The sequence below is a fragment of the Microcebus murinus genome, chromosome 5 (assembly GCF_040939455.1).
Source record: "Microcebus murinus isolate Inina chromosome 5, M.murinus_Inina_mat1.0, whole genome shotgun sequence".
Taxonomy (NCBI): domain Eukaryota; kingdom Metazoa; phylum Chordata; class Mammalia; order Primates; family Cheirogaleidae; genus Microcebus; species Microcebus murinus.
In genome coordinates this window covers 85466193-85490549 of record NC_134108.1, presented here as the reverse complement: position 1 = coordinate 85490549, position 24357 = coordinate 85466193, and the positions used below count along the sequence as shown (strand labels likewise).

The following is a 24357-nucleotide window of genomic DNA, read 5'->3' as shown; positions in this document are numbered from 1 at the left end:
GAAGTATCTCAAGAATGGAAAAACAAGCAACACATGTACTCACCAGCAAATTGGTATTGATGGATCAACACCTAAATGGACATATAGGAAAGACATTTATGGGTGTCTGGCGGGTGGGAGGGGGAAGGAGGGGATGTACTATATACAAACACAGTAAGTGAGATGTGCAACGTTTGGGGGATGGTCACGCTTGAAGCTCTGACTTGAGAGGCGAGGGGGGTATTGGCAATATACGTAACTTTAATATTTATACCCCCATAATATGCTGAAATAAAAAATTTTAAAAAATTAACAGATAAAACGACATTTACATATTTTGATAAGCATACGAAGAAAATATAGTATGTTGGATTAAGTGGTTAAAGGCTTAGAGAGGTTTCCTATAGGTTGTTTTAAGCTAATTCCCAAGTCTGGGGGCCTTGAGACCCCTTACCTAGAGGTAAGAGATAGGAAAGAAACATAGTATTCCAGATTAAAGAAATAGCAAGGGAAAAAAAAAGACCTTGGTGTGTTTGAGAAACCTAAAAAACACCAGTATAAAATTAGGTGCTAGAAATTATATAATTGATATGAATAATATATAATCCCCCACAAGCAGATTTTTTTGTCCTTTAATTAATTCATTTTAATTGAAGAATATTTTATGACCCATTTATAGTCATTATTTATTCTAAGTTTAGTACATGCTGAAATAATAGCTGCATTTTCAATCACTGTGTAAAGCAAAATCTATGACCTGCCACAATATCATAAAAGGCCTAACCTCTAAATTATTTTAAACGAATACAGGGAAATGTTTAAAACCCTAATATAGTTTATGTGAAGTTAACCTCCCAAATATCACTTTTCTAATTTCTCAAAATACATTAAGTGGCTTCAAACAATAAAGAACCTGATTTAGGGAAAATTAAAGTACAGATATATTGTTTAAAATCTTTAAAAAAGGAGATAGATAGATCCTAATATGTAGATATTTATAAAGAATTACTATAGCAGGACATGTGTTAACTGTGATTTACTTTGAAAATCATGACTAAATATTAATATTTAGGCTATACACATTTAATTTATGATTAAAGAAATCAGAAATTTATATAATATTTATTTAAGTTCTGAAGTCAAGGAATAATTTTATGCTTGGATCTTTTAATATAAGACACTGGAAACCATAATGGGCCATGTCTTTGAGTATGGCTTTGCAAGAAATATAAAAATTTTCACATGCATGTCTCAGATTGATTCTGCATGAAAATTGAAAGCATAATGTAACATAGTAACTTGGTGGGAAAAATTATTACCCCAAGTTAGGTGCTCTAGACACAGATCCAAGAGAAAATCATGAAATAGATTTCTTATTTTATAAGCCTTTTCTGCATATCAGTTGTGTTATCATTTTGGAAACCAATGGATCTCAGGGCATTCATTTAAAATATCCACAGATTATTTATCAAGACAATTATTTTAACTTCAGGAGAAAAGTCCTCTACAAAGAGTAGAAATAACCCTAGACAAAACAAACAATACAAACTCTAAATTACCTGGAGATACAGTAGGAAAGTTATTGATTTTCTTACATAATCAATTCTGTAGACTGAAGCAATTTAAAATAATAAATGTAGACATAAGTTTTTATCATTAGATTTATGTCAAAACTCCCTTGATAAGGAAAAGCATAGCATTGAACAACTATTTCATCACTGAGTTGGCAAAGAATGACAGGTAACAATTGGAAATAATGGAAAATCTTAAGAGTTCTGGAGAAAGAAGTCCTAAATTCTATATCCTTCTGCTAACTAACATGCCATTGGAAAAGCCAACTGATCTATATAATTTTTTGTATTCTTATGTATGAAATAGAAATAATAGCAGTACATCATCTGGCTATAAGTATAATAAAAGTCAAATTAAAAAGTTTCTGGCTGGGTGCATTGGCTCATGCCTATAATTCTAGCACTTTGGGAGGCTGAGGTGGGATCACTTGAGGTTAGGAGTTCCAGACCAGCATGAACCAGACACTGTTTCTACAAAAGCTAGAAAAATTAGTGGGGTATGATGGTGTGTGCCTGTAGTCCCAGCTACTTGGAAGGCTGAGGAAGGAGGATCACTTGAGCCCAGGAGTGTGAGGTTATATAGTAAGCTGTGATGACACCACCACACTTTAGCCAAAGCAACAGAGTGAGACCCTATCTCAAAAAAAAAAAAAAAAAGAAAGAAAGAAAAAAATTTCTATGAAAAGTATTTGTTAAGATAAACATAACATATAACTACTTTATATTTATATAAATATTTCTCATACTAAAAAAAGAATGTATCGATGTTTTGTGAGTTGTTTACTCAGAACTCATTACAAGGACAAAATTTTCAAAAGTCCAACAAATAGCAGGAGGAATGAGGGTGAAAGTGAACTATAAAGGGCTACAAAAAACTTCCCAGGGTGATGGCTATATTTCATATTTTGATTTTGGTGCTAGTTATACAGGTAAACATAATTGCCCAAATTCCTCTGATTATATATGTAAGAACTATATTTTATTATAAGTTATTACCAAAAAAGTCTAAAAACAATTGAATGACTTATGAAAGGCTCTTTCTCTTAAAACATTACCCCCCCTAAAAAAAAGCAGAAAAAAAGAAACAGTAAGAGAAAAAGACTACTTTGAAAAATAAGAAAAATAAGGACATCATGTATTTTATTATATTATTTTTTAAGGAATATAATATCAAATTCTGATTAATCATCCTTTAGAAAAATAAAATACAGATTTTGCAATAAAAAGATTCTCATATACTTTTTCTTTTTGTTGCAAATGCTTATTACTTTTTTGTAGTTTAATAAAAAGTAATTTTACTAGCAAATACCATAATCCTAAATTTTACATTTTGTGCTTTTCATAGAGTCATTGCCCTCACATGCAACATTGAATCTGAAGCAAATAATGACTGATGACTTTTAATTCGTTTCTAATGAACCATTTCTGAATGTGCCTGGATCATTTTAGTTTTGTTTTGTTATGTTCTATTTTTTCATTTTTTAAAAATTTTAGAATTTCTAAGGCTTTGCATAAAACAAATCAACATTTTTTAAAATAAATGTTGTAGGACAAGCAAACAAAGCCCATAATACAATGCACTTTTTAAAATTATATTTTTATTTTTTAAATTTAATTTTAATTTTAATTGATAACACCTTAATCTAGACTTCATACTATGGTTCTATATAAAATAATGAGATGATCTAACACTGAATAATTTTTCTGAGTACTTTTTCAAATAATAAAAATAATCTTTGAATATGATAATACACAGCTCTATGAATAAAATTCATAAGGTTTTATGTATGGCTATGCTAAATGATAAAATTATGTGCTGCCAGAGCCATAAGAAATGTTTTAATATTTGCACTCAGAATACATCAGAGGGTGTACAGGATAGAATTGTGTCCCCTCAGAATATTTGGAAGTCCTAATCCCCAGGACCTCAAAATGTGACTTCTTTTGAAAATAGAGTCTTTATAGTGATATTCAAATTAAAGTGAATTCATTAGCGTGGGAACTAATCCAAAATGATCAATGTCCTTATTAAAAGGGAAAATTTGGACTCAGAGATAGACAGGCACACAGGAAGAACATCATAAGGAGATGAGGGGAAAGATGGGGGATGCAGAAGAAGGCAGGGAATGCCAGAGACTGCACTAGCAAAGTAATACAGAGGGTGTACTTACCAGGAGGTTTTGAAAAGTGGGAAACAACCAGGAATTTGATCTCTTCTGAAAATTATCATGGTGTCTAATAAAACTGTCTCTTTCCTCCCTCGTTTCAATTCAGTTTCAATGAAGTAAGAGAGTTCATTATTCATTCAAAGCATGGTTTTTAAATACCTTTTTAGCTTATCACTGTCTATCTTCAAATAATATAGTGCCACTTCACATATTACTTAAGAATCTTACTGCAAGATACTGATTTCCCCTTTCCTTTCTGCTATTGTTATCAAAATGCAATTTTACTTAATCATGGAGTTCTAAGGCCATTTGTAAAGTTATCATTGGTCATAGGATGTATTAATCTGTCAAAGACAGTATACTTAACTCCTCGAATTACTCTTTTTTGATAAAACGGGAGCTATGTGAGGGTCTAACTTTTGCAAGGATAATTATCTAGTCTTTTATGAATTTGTTAAAACTACCTTGGTGGCTGCTGTCCCTTGGAAACTGAGAGGCAGACAGTGGCAACATATGTATAATTTCATATTATAAGAAAGACCAAATGACAGTGATATGAAACCATGGATTTGGAGTCATACGTACCTTGTTTTGATATATAGATTTACCACTTTTAAACATTGTGTATTTGTGCACAACTTATTGAAAATAGCTGTTTTGGTTATTTAATATATCAAATGGGTATGAATAAAACTTCACTAAGAGATTCATTCCGACACAAAATGATATAACCTACTAGCATCTGCTACAGATAGTTTCATTAATTGCTGTGTGACTGTAATATTAAATATGTTTAAAAGACAATTTGATAAAATCTATTCAAATCTTGAATGCAGACACACTTTGACATAGCAATTTCACTTCTAATAAAATTTCACTAGTAATTTATTCTACAAATATACACACATACATGTATAGAGAGGCACATATAATTAATCCCCCCAAAAATAGGTTATGATTGAAAAATATTAAAAGTTGCTTTTGCCCATTATAAGTGTAAACTAAAGTTTCATACAGCTATCCCAAAAGGGAATAAATGATCTACATACCTACACATGTTTTGTGTAAACCTCTGGCTTTTGTAAAGAAAAACCCTTTCAACTCTTAAAGGTAGATTTTCTATCATAGATTGTCATTGCCTGGATTAATATTTTGTTGTGATTTTACTATTATATTAGCATTTAGGACTTCCATGCATAAATAAGGCAAAGAAAAAATAGTAAAAAAAATGTTTAGTACTACATCAGAATTTTCAAAGTTTTCACTGAATATGTTAAAATATACATATCATTCCTAGAGCTGGAACCCATTCTACTAAGTGAAGTATCTCAAGAATGGAAAAACAAGTACCACATGTACTCATCAGCAAATTGGTATTAACAGATCAACACCTAAGTGGACATATAGGAATAACATTTATCAGGTGTCAGGTGGGTGGGAGGGGGGAGGAGGGGATGGGTATATACAAACACGAGTAAGATGTGCAACATTTGGGGGATGGGCACGACTCGAGGGACGAGGGGGGTATGGGCAATATATGTAACTTTAACACTTGTACCCCCATAATATGCTAAAATATAAAAAAATAAAAAATATATACATATCAACATAAAATTTTACCTATTAAATTTCAGACTTTTTAAGTTATCATATCCATTGAAAATGTTTTGACATATGCTTCTAAGAAACATGAAAAGTTTTAATGCATAGTGTTTCATAATTTAAGGCATCTTGTACAAATTCTCATAAAATATAAACTGAGAAAAAGAAAAAAAAATTCTTACAGTCAACTGGGAGCAAAACTTCATGTTGTCTGAAAGTCTACTTTGTAGTGTCCATAAGAAAAGCAGGCCAAAGCATCAACACAAATGCCAATTGCACCAGCAGCAAAGGAGCCAGATGCTGTTGGCAAAACATGCTCCAGAGTGTGGCATCTGGGTCCAATAACTGCCATACAGAGCCCCATCTGTAGCTAAAGCTGTTGACTCTGCTTTGGGGGAAGAAAAATCAGAAATAAAGAAGGCAGTTAAATTCTAAACTGTGCCAGGAATAGCAGAAGGCAGGTTGCAGTCAGCATTCAAATTACATCCCTAGCCCAATTTGCTTTTTAATGTCTTGAAACTGTGTAAACACTAAACTATGTTAACTCCAGTTGTTTAGAGAGATGAGCACATGAAGATAGTTCTGTAACTTAGGACACACAGATCACCTAAAGAGGTTGATTTGATATTCCAACAAACGTTTATTTTCCTAAAATTTTTCTTCTCAAGGGATATACAGTCAATGAAATGCAATTCTCATTTAACCTATTAAAGCATGCTATTTTAAGCATTCACTGTGGCACATAATATAATTTTGATCAAACAGTGTGAAATTTGAGGATATTCTTTGCAAGTTTTAGTAATCTTTCTTTAGAATGACTCTTCACAAAATTAAATACAGTATTTACTGTGTCCTTCTTTGAAACTTAAAATTTTTGCTCAGTGGAAATTTGTGGGGCTACAGAGAGAACTAAACCTTAACTAAATAAACTCTCCTTAATTATAAAGTAATGATTAATCTTTTTAGTGTTCTTATTTGCCGTATATATAAATATATAAAATGTCATGAATTAATATCTATAAGATTTAAAAGGTTCGTCATTTATAAGATGTCATTGTGGTGTTATCCATGCATATATTTTTGAAAACAAGAAAATATTATGAATAATAAAAACTAATGATCAGAAGAGAAAAGCAAGAGATAGGAGAAAAAACTCATGATACTTATAATGATAGTTAGCATATTCTCTCCCTCTCTGTCTCTCCATATGTATATATATAAAACAGAGCCAAAAACTTTGTAGAGGGAATTTTATATAATTATCACCATAATCTTATGAGATATTACTATATGAGTAACTGATATTACTATATATTCTAATTTCTATATGAGAAACTAGAAGCTTATGAATATAAGGTAAACTTGTTTACTCCAATTCTCACTAATCTTTAGAGATGGAACCAAATGTACTATGCAGCCACTGATTGTAGAACCCATATTAATTTCCTCTCTCTTTCCCTCTCCTGTCTCTTTCTATCCCTCCCTCTTAACTCTGCTTTCTTCTTCCTCAATATGAATAATACAAAACATAATTTGATAGAAGCACTTCTGTAGTAGTAAAGGAATAACTTCTGAAAAATATACTCTTCCATAAAAAAGAACATTGGCAAATATAGTTGAAATAAGCTTTTTCAAAACTCTGTAAATGAACTAAAGGCTTGCAACGATCTCAGTGTTTATTCAAGAGAAATGACTGAATCTCATAAGCATAGTCAGCTTTGTGGTGGTTTAACTTACACTATTCCCATCCCCCCTCATCCCCAGCTCTGCAATGGAATTAAAAACCAACAGCATTACAGCTATAACAGCTGTGAAAACAGCAGTCTAATAGCCACTGGAGGGGAAAGTACAGGTATGAAGCTGACTCAAAAGACCCTTCCCAGGAAGTGTCACTATTTCATTGGTCTGGCAGCTCTCTGAAAAACTCCATTCTCAGGTACTGACTTTATTTGACCTGACTCAAAAGCTTACTGTTTTCAAAAAGCCTTCTATCCAGGGAATTAGTTTAAAAAAATCCACCACAATTATTTAACATTGCAGCTATTTGAGGTGATGATTCCAGTTGAGTCTAATGAGAGATTGACCAATATGCTTAAAGAAAAAAACTGGGGAATTAGGTGTACCTAGAAGTCTTTGAAAGCTAGCCAAATTGCTGGGAAACTAGAAGACGTCACAACATGCTTACTGTGGCCTTTGCATAGGCCAATGAAAGATATGAAATGGCCCTAATTTCTGATCTCTGACTAACCTTGAGGCTGTGTGAAAGCAGCAAGTGAAGAATATGACAGAGTTGTGAGACATGCCTCTACACACAAAAGCCCTCACTAAAGGCTGGAAGACTTATTAGATTAAAAACTATAAGAAAGTCTCTGTGAAATCATTTTTTTTTAGCTGACAGAGACACATGACAAACTATTCTAGGAAAACACTGAACAAATTATAGAAACAACTACAAAAACTGTAATAACTGGGAAGGAGCAGAATCTGATTTCCAGATTTGCCACATTAGATTATTCAAAATGTCTCCAATTTACAATGATTTGATATACAATTTTTCAACTTCATGATGGTGTAAAGGAGATTCTCATTCAGTAGAAACTGTACTTTTAGTACCCATACAACCATTCTGTTTCTCATTTTCAGTACAGTATTTAATAAATTACATGAAATATTCAACACTTCATTATAAAATAGGCTTTGTATTAGATTGTTTTGCCCAACTGTAGACTAATGTATATATATTTTTTCAGTAAATTTAAGGTAGGCCTTGGCTAAGCTATGATATTCACTAAGTTAAGTGTATTAAGTATATGCACATGCATCTTTCACTTTTTTCAACTTATAATAGGTTTATCAGGACATACCACATTGTAAATTGAGGGGTATACATAACCCTATATAGAATTTAGTACTATCTGTGATTTCAGGTACTTACTGGGGGTCATAGAGTACATTCCCCATTTTTAAGGGAAGAATATTATTCTGAATTGTACATTTTAAAGGGGTACATAAATTATGTCTCAATAAAGTTATTATAAAAATAACTTGGTAAGGGAATTTTTAAATACTGAGTTATAATATTTATTATAGCATATGCTTATCTCATTAGCAGCATATTTAGTGAATGCTTTCTTTTCTTTACAATCTAATAAAGCCAAGGTGAATATAACTTTCATATTAATACATTATCTGTAAAATCTAAAGAGGAACTACATTGAGAAAGCCTATTTCAGTAGGACTTCTATTTTTATACCCAGAAAAAAAATGCAACACTTAATATCTTGAAAATAAAGTCAGTAATCTATCAAAAATCTCAGGAATGATAAAATGACTAAGAGAGTTTGTGTTAATTTAGGTGACAAAGTCTTATGACACATTTATAAATTTAAGTCATTAGGAGTTCACAATTAGTGATGTCAGGATAATCTAGAAAGACTGATTATGTCTCATGAATATTAAAATAAAGTATTTTAAATTAAGCCTTATAGACTTTGTTGCTTATTTTGTTTTCAATCTTTAAAACCTCTATCAAGAGCAATATTTTTACTTAAATAAAAGTAATACCATGTTAGATAATAAATTAATATTTCTTCTTATATTGTTTGATATATAAAAACAGTATATTTGAGAGAGGTGAACAAATGTAAGTAATATATTTCAGACACACACACATATATAAATATGTTTATGTCACACATATGTATAAGGCAGTATTTTTGGAAGGAAAAAAGTAGCTCCTGATATCTAAGTTATCTAGGAGCTGGTCAGATACTATAAACTTGGTTTACTGGCCTGGCGTGGTGGCTCATACCTGTAATCCTAACACTCTGGGATGCTGAGGCAGGAGGATGACTTGAGCCCAGGAGTTTGAGGTTGCTGTGAGCTAGGCTAACACCACGTCACTCTAGCCTAGGCAACAGAGTGAGACTCTGTCTCAAAAAACAAAAACAAAAACAAACAAACAAACAAAAAAACTTGGTGTACAGTTAGATCTTGGTATTCTCCTACTGAACATTTCAACAGATAATCTTACAGAACATCAATATCAGACAAGGCTACTCTATGATCCTGATAGATCATAACAAAACTAGGATACCCCATAAACATATCTGAATAGTGACAAAAATATGAACATCATCCAAAACAAAAGAATAACAAAACATTCCCCTGTCATGAGTTGTATAAGTGATTGCTGTCTCTTTAACAACAACAAAAATTGGCTGTCTTGTCTTTCATCCTTCTGGATAAAATATATTAAGAACCCAGTCATAGAATTTTGCCCACTTCCTCACGATATTCTATCCAGAACAAAGCCCCACTTTCTTAAACCTGCCACAAGAATACATGTTACAAGCTCAAACCTATAAGTCCTTTTTGCACCATTTTACTGAGATGGCTCATGGGCCCACATAGTGTGTTCTCTCCCTTGTTGCAATGCATTGTAAATCCAACTTTTTCAGCCTCAGGTCTGTTCCTAACAGTGTTTGTCTGATGGCTATTGACAGCATCAATGCACACATATACGAATTATCTTTAGAAATTTTTTAAAAAAAAGCTAAATGTTAGCAAGTATATAACAGAGTCTCAATGAAAGAAATACTAGAAAATTTACAGTAAATCTTTTAGGTTGTAATTGAGTTATTTAATTAAAAATATAAATATAAATAACTGAAATTTTTGTTTATAGCTCATCACAAGTTAATTATTTCTTCTACTACACAAATGGAGAGGTTGTTAATATCAATTTGTGATGATATATCAACTTTAATAATTCATAATGTCACAAAATAGCTCTGTGTTTTTCTATATTTTTCTATATTTTAAATTTAAACATCTACTATTGGGATTGTTTTTTTATATGACCAAAATTATTTATTTTTTTCTTCCTGTCCTCAAGGTATCAATCCTACTGTTGCCAGGTATGTTGGAATTCCCTTTTATTGAAGCAAACTGCCTACTGTTGACTAGTCTGAGTCTTATATCCCACTTGAGTCACCAAAAATTAGAAGTATTTATAAAAATTCTTACATGCTTGAAATAATTCAGAATTCTCAACTATAATCACAAGGCAAAAGAAAGTGTATGAATTATTTTGGAGGACATCCTGAAATAATTTTAATTTATCCCCAGAAAATAATCATCTGGGTGCATTTGTATGTAATTAGTCTGCTTCTTTAACAAGAATAAAACTATTCAGTTATAATATACCTAATTTTGCATCTAAGTGAGAGATGCAATGTATATGAAACAAGACAAGGAGTAAAAGTTGTATACCAATATATAAATGAATTTGGTTAAGCTTTTGGAATAGCAATGGCTACTCAGACTCTATTTAGAGTTTCTTCAGACTTCTCATCTAAGAACCCATTAATACAATTGAATTATGGAATATATAAATAATTCATGTTATATAATTTATCAATAATTGTACTGAGATAATCCAAACTCATAATAATTTCTAGGTAATTATTTGAAAATTTGAGTTCAAGGGACTCCTTCCTTCTTTGTCACATATGGCATCTTTCCTCCTGCATGGAATGGTCCAAAACAATGCTAGAATGGTAAAAGCATATTTTAAGGAAGTAAATGCATTTGTAACATGCACCACATCTGAAAATTATATCTCCAAGTTAAAATTTGTTTGTTACTTTGTTAACTTGACATCTCAACTTCAGTATTTACAAATTTCAAATGACTGTGACACTATCTTGTCAGTTAATGCTCATCTCTGGATGGTCATTTTAATTAAAGGGTGTAAAGTAAAAATAATATCTTCGTACATCCCAAGGACATTGAGCACTCCAAATAATTTGATAAAGAAAACTAACACTATATTACTCACCGATAGCTTTTGTAAAGGTCAATACAGGTGGACTTGTTCTCGCAAGGATTTATCTTGCACTCATTGGATTCTTGTTCACAAAATTTTCCTTCCCAACCAGATGGGCACACACACTCGTAGCTCTAAGGAAATATGAAAATTATACAACTTTTAGGCTATTTTGATCTGTCAATTTATGCCTTTTTTAGTTTTTATAGAATGTCAATGCTCCTCCAAAATGACTTTTAACCCATCTAAAAACTGCATGAACAATATTCTTTAATACCTAATTCAATAAAATTTTGTAGTATGTCAATAAAATCTATACAATATATTAAAAATTTATGCATTATGATCACAATGCAAAAATATCATCCTTATTAAATATTTTAAAAGAAAAATAATGCATTACCAATATGGTTAGTGATGAGATAACTAAAGAACTAAATCAGCCACTATCTCACAAGTTAAAAATATAACTAAAACAAAATAGACTTTCTGGCAGCTTTGTGTTGTCACTGATAAATAATTAACATATACAAATTTCAGTATTTTGGCCAATCAAACTTTGCATTATGTTATTCTTAAGGTTAGAATTGGTCTATGACAATATTGTTCAAATACTAGAAGTAAAATTTTGCTTTCCCAGTACTGTGCAAACAAAATACTTCATACTTCTGTGGGGTAATAGTTTCCATATGAAAAAGATTTTTGAAGAATGGATCTCTTATATGGATCCCAAAATAGTTTCTATATGAAAAAGATTTTTGAAGAATGGATCTCTTATATGGATCCCAAAACTTATAGTTTGGGATCTTATCTTTAGAAAATCTAGATACAGTATTATGAAAATGCCAAAATCAATGTTGGCTATTATTTAAATTTGCACTTATCACTATAGTAGCCACATGTGACTATAAGGCAGTGAATGGTGGCTAGTATCAATTGAGATGCACTGTAAATATAAAATACATATTGAATTTTGAAGATTTAGTATGAAAAGTGGAATGCCAATTATTTAACTAAAAATTTTTATTACTTGCATATTGAAATGGTAGTAGATTGGATATAAGAGTTAAATAAGACATATTATTACATTAAAATTAAATTCATCTCTTTAACCTTTTTCTTTAATATGGCTGATAGAAAAGTTAAATCACAAACATGGGTCTCATTGCATTTCTGTTGGACAGAACTATACCAGGTGATGGCAGTTCAGCTTCTTTGTGAATAGAGTTAAAGTGTCTGTATCAGTACATATATGTGGAGCAGGAGCTCCCTGAGATGAAGAATGTGTCTTAGTTAATACATCCCAGCATCTTGAACATGCCTGGCATCCAGAAGATAATTAATACATTAACTACCATGTGAGTTGTATTTAACTCACACTCATGCTAGTTTTGAGCCTGGGGCGTCATGAAGCATATGTAACTTACATGTCTCTACCCTCGGAGCTGTGTGAACTATTTTTCAAGTAGCATATAACTCATGCACAGAAGACAATAAAAAATAACAAAATTTTCATTAAATTAGAAAGGATTGTTTTGTTTTCAAAATTTGTATTCTATTTCATAACGAAACGCTGTGGCCCCAAGAAAATTTTTTTTCCTAGTGTGGCAGTCAATATGTTAAAGTTGATTAAATAAGCAAAAAATAATAAATATGATAGGATCAATAATCTACATGCTGAAGTCAGTACTCAAAACAGATTTTGAAAGCATTCTACAGCTTACTAGATGTGAACAGGAAATTTGTTTTAAACATTACAGTGACACAACACATTAACCAGAAGAAATACAAATACATGCTCCATGTGTGTGCATTTAGGTTACAATAATTCAAATTTATGAGAAGTTCCCTCAGTATCTTGCTTTGGATTAACAGGGCTAATTGTTTTTCCACACTTTAGAAGCAGATGAAAAGCACAGGAATGAGAAACATCTTGTTGTCTACATGGGTTTTATTCTTGACACATGCTAATTCTCTGTTCAAACTATTTGTTAATAGTACTCACTGTTTGTTGGATTTTATGAGCAATTTTCTTAAGTATTGTGTTCCCTACATTTCTAACTTCCTTTCATGAGTACAGAGACATTTGCAGTTTTCATGGATTATTTTTGGCTTTTTTCTCTCTTTTGTGTGCATTAAAAGTGGGCTTATATAAAAATCTAATATAATGATTATACTTAGTCTTATGAATGTGCTATTTGAAATGGAAGCAATTCTACAATAGGCAAGACAATCTCAGCTGTGGTGAATGGGAGAACATTTATCCTGCTCAGCAACAGAAATCAGAGCAGAGTGGGATAAATGTCATATGCCCCTTTTAGTTATGCTCCAAAATTTCACTTTACAAGAGTTATGAATTATTTCTGTAAAGACAAATGCTGGTTGTAATTTTGATGTCTCAGTAATACTTTGAAACAAATTCAGTGAAGTCATAAAGTCAGTCAAATTTTTCCCCATTAAGTCTATATATCCCTTAAAAACTAATAATTATTGGTATTCATGATGATTTAATAATTAGTAGAAAATTTTCATCAATTTAAGGGTATAATTATCATTAAAGTATGAGGTACCACAGCAGTGATCTCCAGATATGATGAAATCTGTGTAAAAAGAAAACAAACAAAGGAAACAGAATTTTTTTAAAATTTTGATCATTGAAAAAGTAAATATTGAAGAGCAAAAATGATTATTAACTAGAAATAAGCCAGAGTTCACGTTTTTCTTTTCATCAATTTCTTATTTGATTCAGAAGCATTTTTCTAAATTTAGACATACTTGCTGTAAAGCAGTTTCATATGCAATATTGAAGTTACTTAATTCCAGTAATTATAGATAATAATTAAAGGTAAAATACTGGTTTTTTAAACCCTATTACTTTGGTATTCAATAATGAAATTATAATATTTTGAGCCATTTTTGGTGGAGGAAAGAAATGTATTTACCAAAATGAGTATAAAGGTTTGCATGATTTGTGAAATTGGATCCTCATCATTTTACCTCTTACTACAAAGTAGACATTATTCTTTGTACCAAATTTATATAATACACTTTTCATAGTTTGAAAATATGCAGAAGACAGGAAAAACAGAAAATGATAAAAAAAATGACACAAGTCTAGCGTATTGAACTACACAGCCAGTGTGATAAAAGACAAAGCCATCAAGTTTGATGAACTATGTGGTAGTTTTCAGGTCAACAGCCAGATATTTCAGGTTTCTAACAGTAATAAATATAGTAAAGTAAGAAGGATAGCATAATTGTAAACATGAATTTTGAAGTTACCAAGATTAAGATTAAACACCAATCTTTGTTGCTTACTAAATTTCTAGGCATGTCTAGAGTATTAGTTTTCTCCTGCTGCATAACAAATCATCACAAATGTAATGGACTTAAAAACAACATAAGTTCACTATCTCATAGTTTGAGTGAGTCGGTGTGCAGGTGTGAGTTACCTAAATCCTCTGCTTAAGATCTCACCAGACCGAAATCAAGGTATTGACTGGGCTGTGATCTCATCTGGGCTTGGAGTCCTCTTCCAAGTTCGATGGTTGCAGTAGAATTGATTTCATTCTGGCTCTGGACTTAGGTCTCCTTTTCTTGCTAGCTGTCAGGCAAGGGCAACTCTCAGTATTCAGAAGCTATTCTCGGGCCCTTGACACATGGCCTCCTTGTCTCATAGCATGGCAGTTTGGGCTTTCAACATCAACAGAATAATCTCTGATGCTGGTTTTTTGTCTCCTTTAAAGGCCCATCTAATTAGAGCAGTTTAAGGTAATCACGTTTGATTAAATCAGATTCATTGATTGGGGGTCTTAATTACATCGGTAAAATACTTTTCTCTATATAATGTAACATAATTATGGGCGCAACCTCATAATTTTTACAATTTTCACCTACAATCAAGGGGAAGAGATTTTAGAGGGCATGTATATCAAAAGGTGGAATCTATGGAGTCATCTTATAATTTTTCCTACCATATCTACTAACCTACTTATTAATAAGTTCCCTAAGTAACCTATTCAAGCTCTCTAAGCATCAGGTGCCTTCATATGTAAAGTACTAACATCTACCTCATAAGGTTATTTTAAGCAATGCATGCAGTAATAACTATAATATGCTTAGCCTAGTGACAGATAATTATCATTAATTAGTAGCAGCCATTACCTCTAGGCATACCAGCCTAAATCTGGAAATATCAAGAGGTAACAGGCAGAAAGTACTGCAACCGAATCAGAACTATTCATCTATACATTGCTTATTTGTGTAAACAAATTAAGCCACCTAATAAAAGATAAATATTATCAGACTAGGAAAAACAGAGAAGGAGGAAGATCAAGACAATCCAGGAATGTGCCACTTACAAGACACACACCTATATGAAGTAGATAAATACGAGAAAATTTAAATTAGGAAAATTATTTTGAAGAAATAAAAAATCATGCTAAACAAGTACGCATTTTAAAATGTACCAAAGTAGGGAGGTTGGTGGTAGGCTCCAGACTCAAAGAAAATTACTCTGAAATCTTTAGTTTTGCTCTCATGTCATTTAGGTTAAGAAAACAGAAAAACGGGAGAAACAACTTACTTTTTGAGACTAGTGAAACCTAGCTACCAAAATTTGGGCAATGTACAGCAAGAAACACAAACTCAGCCAATCTTACTTGTGACTAAAAAAGTGAAATTAAAAAATATATATAGAAATTTATGTAACTGAATACAATGATTTCTTCAAAATACATTATGTTAGTAGTTGGTACTTTTTTTTCACAGAAGTACAAGTATGTTACAACACAAGACAATGTACTAAGAAAAATCGTTAATTATTTTGATTTATTTCTGCTTTTACTTTCTTCTACTGCACTACTTTTGCCTCCTTCCACCAACTTCTACCCAAACTTTCCAAATTTTATTCAAAACAAGTATACATTGTACCTGAAGCCTTGGTCAAAACAAATGCTACATTCAGGATCAAGGTACCTGAAGCCTTGATCTTGTTCCCCAGTATACCTTCTCACAATTACTGTTTAATTTTTCATATTTGTAAAGTACATTAATTATTCATGTACATATTAATGTTTTCTGCTTAGTACTTATCATATTTGAAAATATCTTATTATATTGTGTATTTCTCTCACTTGTAAAGTATAAATTCTAAGATATCAGGGATTTTATGTACTTTCTTTACCAATTATCAGTATCTGAAATACTTTCTTATATTTGGCTGAAAGACTGGATGTTGGAGTTTGAAACATACATATTAATTGATACTAATATAGTCATGCAGAATATTTTGTTTATGATTCCTAGATGTTAAATATCAATTTTCCTAACAAGAAACATTTTAGAATTTCTTTAAATAATTCTTCTATTAAAATCAATTGAAATCTACAAATAAAGATTTAAAATCCCCAGGAAAGAAAAATTGGGCTGGTTCCAGTTTGAAAAGTGTTTGCATATTGGGATTATTATATGTGATTGTTTTAGCCACAACATTCATCTTACTACAACATGTGAAACTATAAGAGTCCTGAAAATTTAGATACATACTGAAAGAAGAAAAATGAAAATCTCAAACTGTGATCTTTTATGATTCATTATTTATATGATTCCAGACAGAAGGACAAAGTTATTTCTTTCTTTAATAAGAAAAGGAAAAAATAGAGTAAAATTTATAATGCATTTACTCCTTGTTAAAATAAAGGGTTCTGTCTATTGACTTATTGCCTGTTTTCTTTAAATGGTATTTTAAGTATTCATTTTAATCTATAAATACTTACAGAGTTGGCTATAGACAGAAAGATTTCCAAATACTGAATAGTGTACTCAGAATTAGACATAAATACAGCAATCTTTATTCTTAAAAAACAAACAAAACTATGTTAATATGATTTCTTTCAGATAGAGAAAATGATTTACCTTGGTGATTTCAATCTAAAGTATAATAATATGTATTATTCTGACAGAAAGTTAATGGAATATTTAAAAACAATTTCTGTAAAATGTTATAATGCTGAATTTGATTGAACATATTTTGAAATAAAGCAATGAAAATATGTAACATGTTACAAGGAATGATACTTTCAAGGCAAAATTGTTGTAGAAAAACAATTTCTTTACTTGGGAAAATGTAATATAAATACATGAAGAGTATGAAAAGCCACATGGTAGATGAGGATATTATAGGGTAGAAATCAAGCTATATTGGATTTTAAAAACATTTTCTAAAGGAAATATAAACCCGTAAGGAACTTAGTCATTGCTTTCATATGATTATATTTCAGTTACATAATAAAAAAGAACAATTTAGCATATTAGTGCCTAATATTCTAACTGAAGAAACTAGAATTAAATGTAAGTTTCCACTAGCTTTATTTTCTGTATTCTAGTCAATCTACTAAAAATATCTAGATTATATTTGTCAAAATAGCCTCAGCTATTATCTACTATGTTATTTCAATCTATACTTTATTAGTAAACATTACTCATAATTTAGTTCTCTTATGGCATGCCCTACTTTGATAAACTACCTGTGATCCTTTTTAAAGGGTCCCCTTACCTTTGATAGTGGTTTAAAAAATAAAGAGGATAAAAAGGCTTATGCAACCAGTAATAACCCATGGGAAAATAACTCATTTGCCATTGATGTGTACCACTCAAACACATTTCTTATATCTTGAACACTACTTTCCATATTCACTCAATTTGAAAATTGAAGATAGAGTCTAGGCTGTTACCCAAAGCTTTATCCCCGGGACACGTATTAATATAATATGTAAGAATACAGAAAATATAATGTGAGCAATTGTCACAAACATAAAGATGCCAAAATATGAATGCAAATTCTGCAATAAATAGTTAGATGTTTGGGATCATTACTTGTTTGGTCTGAAAGCCAAATGACAATGATAATGCAAGCACACCATGAACTAAAAATCACCTTTTACCCCTGTCAGGCATTTTCCAAAATATTTCACAGAAGGATAACATATAGGTCTTTTTCTCATATTCAGTTTTCTGACACATTGGAAAGCCCATAGAATTCTACATCCTTTACTGTTCAAAGATGTGATAAACGTTATATCATTTGTTTCAGTGGTTTTTACATTTTGTTAATTTTAAATAAGAAACCCTTATACAAACACATTTCCCTAGGCAGGGGTCCTCAAACTTTTTAAACAGGGGGCCAGTTCTCTGTTCCTCAGACCATTGGAGAGTGCGCACTGTGGGCCCAGGTCGAGTCAGCTGCTAAGTAGGACAGGCAGCGGCAGCAAAAACAACCGGCGGGCAGGATAAATGTCCTCTGCAGGCGGCATGTGGCCCATGGGCCGTACTTTGAGGACACCTGCCCTAGGGTGTCCAAATAAACAAAACATCATAAAGTAGAGGTGCTGTGACTGAAACAGGGAAGGAAGCCTGCAGCCTTGCTCACTTAGCTGCCTTAGCCACTCTCCTTACTCACCATCATTTTCTTCATGTGACTCAAAGCACAGATTGAAAGCCCCTGATCCATCCAACCTGTTTCATTTTATAATGAGGAAGCTGAACCCTTGGAGGTTAATTGCTCAAGCTACCACAACTAGTTGATGGCAAAACCGGAATTAGAACTCCAGTTTCCTGGCCAGGCATGGTGGCTCACGCTTGTAATCCTAGCACTGTGGGAGGCAAGGCAACTCAGGAGTTTGAGACCAGCCTGTGCAAGAGTGAGACTCTGTCTCTACTAAAAATAGAAAAATTAGCCTGGCGTTTTGGCACTCACCTGTAGTCCCAGCTACTTGGGAGGCTGAAGCAGGAGGATTCCTTGAGCCCACGAGTTTGAGGTTACTGTGAACTAGGCTGATGCCTCCACACTCTACTCAGAGCAACAGAGTGAGACTCTGTCTCAGAAAAAAAAAAATGCAAAGAGAATTCAAGTCTCCTGGCTCCTTGTCCTGTATTCCCAAATGAATGCAGCTAAAAAATCAATTAAAACCATCTGGTAAATTAATAAATTTCAAATTATATAATCTGAGATACACTGTGAAAGAGTCTAACAATGTTGGTAAGTCAATATTCAAATTATATATGCTGAATAATGCTCTTACTATATAAATGCCTATATTTATTTCTCCTTATATATTAGAAATTTGCTAGATAGTCTAGTTGACACCAATATAATGTCATACCAACATGAGTGACCAATAGCCATTATCTTTACTCTCACTATAGAGATGACATTGGAGAAAGCCCTAATATTGACCTATAGTTAGATAAACATTCAGCTTTAACTGTACGAATGTGGAATAAAGTGAATCACATTGTTAGGTTAAGTACATACAATACTCATCATCAGCAAGATTGATAGTGATAGAGCAATCAAAATCACTGCTTTGGTGGAAGGATGTCATTATGGGATATTTGCAGCCCCAGGATATATGTAAATTAGTGTATCTGTAAGTTTTAGACTATAAGTACAGAATTCATTTCCAGGATAGTGACCCAAGGAAAATGAGTATCTCTAAAAGTACAAAAGTTAGCTAGTTAGCAGCAGTAAAGGCAAGTATCAAACAAATAATGTAATCTTCGCTTACAGTTTTACATATTTTTAACATTTCCTTACAATAGCTCATTTCATAACTTGGTAAAGTAAAACAAAACAATCAAAATGAGATCATCTAAAGAGATTTCTAACTGCATTTTAACCTATTTTATGTTCTATAAAACTTTTGGCTCTTAATATTTTACACTTAGGATTTTTAAGTTCTGTAAGGTTAGGTAACAGTTTTCTTTAAGTTTAAATGAAAGCAGTTATGTAAAATATATATATTTGTCTATACTGTATACATACTGTATGCACATACAGTTAATACACAACATGTTACATATAATTATAGATATATCTAGCATATATAATTATGTATGTATAGTATACATCATATATGTTGTATATACTATATAACACATTGAATTTAATGCCATCAGAATCTATTCAGAGATTCTGAATATTTTATTTTTCAGAGAAATTAAGGAGCAATATTTAACAAATAACACATATTGTAATCACATTGCAATGTTTCCACATATTTTGCCTTTATCAATATAATTATTTCCCATAAATTGCCAAGAGGAATTTTTGGTCACATTATAGTTAGATGAGTACTCATTAGAAGTTAAATAATGTAAATTGTCTTCATCTCCCACGACCTTAACAATTATTGAATGTTTTGTATATCTGTAGGTTATAGTTCTTTGATGAGAAGACTATTTTGTCTTATGGTTAACCATCATGATTTTGTTGCAATCTGATTAGCTACCTGCTTTGCAGTAGAAATCAGGAGTGAGTAAGAAGAGTGAAATAAAAACTCAGCCATAACTACTGTAAAGAAAGAATCAGGCAAGAAGGGAGTAGAACTGTGAAACAATGCTTAGAAAAAAGTGAGCTACAACTTCACTATCCCTTTCATTGTCAGCACGTTGGGATTTCATAATCTCTCAATAATAATTCTAAGAAGCAAATTGTTATTATCAAAAGTCATTAACTTATGAAAACAAGCCCTACCAATCTGTGTTTGACCTTTTAGAATTTAATGTTATTCACCTAATCACTACTCCTCTCTCTCCTCAGGGTAATCAGAGAGAACAGAAACATAAGTATTTCTTCTTCCTTTTTCTTCATTCCTCTTTTTGTTTTTTGGTTTTTTTTGCTTGTTTGTTTGAGTACAGGAATTAAAGTGTCTGTTGTCATTCTCTCCACATATACTATAAATATTAATATTTTCCACAGAGATGAAACCACTTATGGTATTGTCTTAAAGTAAATGGAGGAATCGATGAAACACAGAGAGCAGCGGTCAGGGTATTTGATTCTGGTCCTGAATACCATTACATGAGGCTATTGTGCATCTCATCTAATTGGTCATAACAGGTCTCAATTTTAAATCAGTAAAGTGGGACTAGGTGACTTTTTGCTAACTCTTTCAGTTCTAAAATGATTGTATCTTTTTAATTGCTTTATAGTTTGTAGAAGAGCCAGGTGTTAAGAAGACAATCTATTGTGCCAAATATTCCCACCAGCTGTCTAAAGCATTCTCAGTGATTAGTTAATCCCTGATTAACAAAATTATACTCTGAAATTTCAACTGGAAACACAATAAGTGGTTTACAACTTACAATTTTTCTTAGAAGAGTCTCTGTTAAAGTTTGACTTTTTTTTCAATCCCTTACAACAGCTTGTGAGCCAGATGTGTCTTTAAAAACACAGAAATTAGTCTTATTGTGTTACGATGATTAATATTTATTCACCAAACGCATAAGAGATATTAGTCTTAATGTCTTTTAATTGAATTAAATCAATGGTCATTGTCAGGTTTAGAAAACAAGCAGGGTTTCTAATATAATAGCTAACTTTTGACTTGTGATTTGAAGTTTACAAATAATATTCCACACATTTTCTTTTTACTCTGTTAATGTAAATACTTATAATGAGTTGAAATTTCTAAGTATGAATAATAAAAGTAATTTGGGATTATGTGGAATATGAATAACTACTTTATAATCATATATCATATAATCATTTTCTTGAAAATAAGGTATAATTTTAAATACCTTGAAATTTTAAGACAAAAATGATTTCTTATTTTTTCTTGTAATTTTTAAAATGGTTGTCAATAATTTATTTTTACTGATGTAGATCCCAAGTAAACTAATATAGATTTTCAAGTACCTTTCTCTTTTCCTGTATGTTTTTCAAAATATTTAAATGTTTGTCTTTTAATCTTTTGCTCTTTACTTTCAGGAAAGACAAATTGTGACTCAATTTATATCTATGAATCTGAATCTGTCCCAAAAATCTTTGATGTCACAAAATAAATCCATGCCTTCACACTTTTGAAATTTCTTGACTATTGCTTCAGATGTATCCCTTTAAAGGCATGTTCCCCAAATAAACATTTTGCTGTTGACCAGTGGTAGTGTGTGTGTATGATGTTTAAATTATTAGTTATGCAAATAAATTTTGATGAAAATAAATGAAATCCTGTTGCAACCATCTGACTTTAGTGAACAGGAATAGATTGATCAATTACTCCCTCTGATACTCCCAATTGATAGACTATTAGAGTATATTTATATATATATATGTATATAAACATATGCATATCTGCATGTGTGTATATTTTTGTGTGTAATTTCTGTTTAAAATACTTAACAGCTATGTTGTTCACTCCTCAGTAAACAACATCAATAAGCCAGGAACAACATCAATAACAACATCAATAAGCCAGGAACAGTATCTAAAAAAATACATGCCTCTTCATTACAGTGGTATAAGGCCAAAGGGAATCTATAAGACATTTTCATGTATTCTATTCATTGTATACCATCACTGCACTGTACATTCATTAGCAGTTCCTGGGCCTAATGTATTGTTGATGTTTCGAATTTTTGAAACATCCAACCAGAAAATTGCTCAAATTTGCTTTTAGTCTAACATTATTTCCACAGTCTAAAATAAATATAAAATAAACAGCAAGTAATAAGTCATTAGCAAAAAAACAAAGTGATCAATGTGCTTTAAAATGATGTATAAAAAAACCACATTTAAGAATGTATTCCAATATCAAACAGCAAATTTCAACAATGCTAAAACTACAATTACTGTTGCACCAACCTAAATAGAAATGTCTATGCTTTTAGAGTATCTATCACCTGAATAGTTTACATTATACCCAAGAGGTGGTTTTTTATTCCACACTCCTCTCTCAACCTCCTTCTCCTTCTGAATCTCCAGTGTCTTTTATTTTACTCTGTATGAACATGCAAACGCATTGCTTAGATCACTGTTATAAGTGAGGACATGCAGTATTTGTTTTTTGGGTTTTTTTTTCCCTCCAGTTCCATCCAAGTTGCTGGAAAAGACATTATTTCACTCACTCTTTTTCATGGCTAAGTAGTATTCCATGGTATATATTAATATATATGCCACATTTGTTTATCTACTAAACAGTTGATGAACACTTAGGTTGGTTCTATATCTTCACAATTATGAATTTTGCTGCAATAAACACACAAGTGCATATATCTTTTTGACATAATGACTTATTTTCCTTTGGGTAGATAACCAATGGTGGGACTGTTAGATCAAATGTTAGGTCTACCTTCCTTTTCTTTGGGGAATCTCCTTACTGTTTAATCATAGAGGTTGTACTCATTTATATTCCTACTAATAGTGCATAAGCATTCAATTTTCACCACATCTGTGCCAGGATGTATTGATTTTGACTTTTTCATAATGACCATTCTGACAGAGGTAAGGTGGTATCTCATTGTGATTTTAATTTACATTTCCCTGATGACTACCGATATTGAGCATTTTTCGTATGTCTCTTGGCCATTTATCTCTCTTCTTTTGAAAAATGTCTGCTTATGTCTTTTACCCGCTTTTTAATGGAATTATTTGTTTTCTTCTTGATGACTTGTTTGACTTTCTCATAAATTCTGGATATTAATCCTTTGTCAAACATATAGCTTGTGAATATTTTCTCCCACTCTGTAGGTTGTCTATTTACTCTGTTGATTATTTCCTCTGCCATGTAGAAGCTTTATAATTTAATTCAGCCCCATTTATTTATTTTTGTTTATGTTGTATTTGCTTAAGGTGAATTAATTAGTCATAAATTCTTTACCTAAGCAATGTCAAGGATTGTTTTTCCTATATTTTATTTGAATATTTTTATGTTTTCAGGTATTACTTTTAAATCTTTAATCCACCTTGTGTAAAAAACTCCTAGAACTGATAAATGAATTCAGTAAAGTCTCAGGTTATAAAATCAATGCATACAAATCAGTAGCATTTATATACATTAATAATAATCAAGCTGAGAAACAAATTAAGAACTCAATGCCATTGTAACAGCTGCAAAAACCCAACAATACCTAGGAATATACTTAACCATGGATGTGAAAGGTCTCTACAAGGAGAACTACAAAATACTGATAAATAAAATTGTAGAAGACACAAACAAATGGAAAAGCATCACATGTTTATCAATTTGAAGAATCAATCTTGTTAAGATGTCCAGAATGCCCATATCGCATTAGATATAGATTCAATGTGATTCCTACTAAAATACCAATGTCATTTTTCACAGAATGAGAAAGAAAACAATCCTAAAATTCATATAGAATCAACAAACAGCACGAATAGTCAAAGCAATCCTAAGCAAAAAGAATA

At 31.6% G+C, this 24357-nt stretch overlaps 1 protein-coding gene across 1 annotated transcript in view; it reads right to left on the bottom strand.

The window, feature by feature from the left end:
• EYS (EGF-like photoreceptor maintenance factor) overlaps positions 1-24357 on the bottom strand; it is a 1642296-nt gene that overhangs the window by 1034273 nt on the left and 583666 nt on the right. The window contains 1 exon segment of the mRNA XM_020287130.2: positions 11163-11284. Within this exon segment, the coding sequence (XP_020142719.2) occupies positions 11163-11284 (122 nt within the window).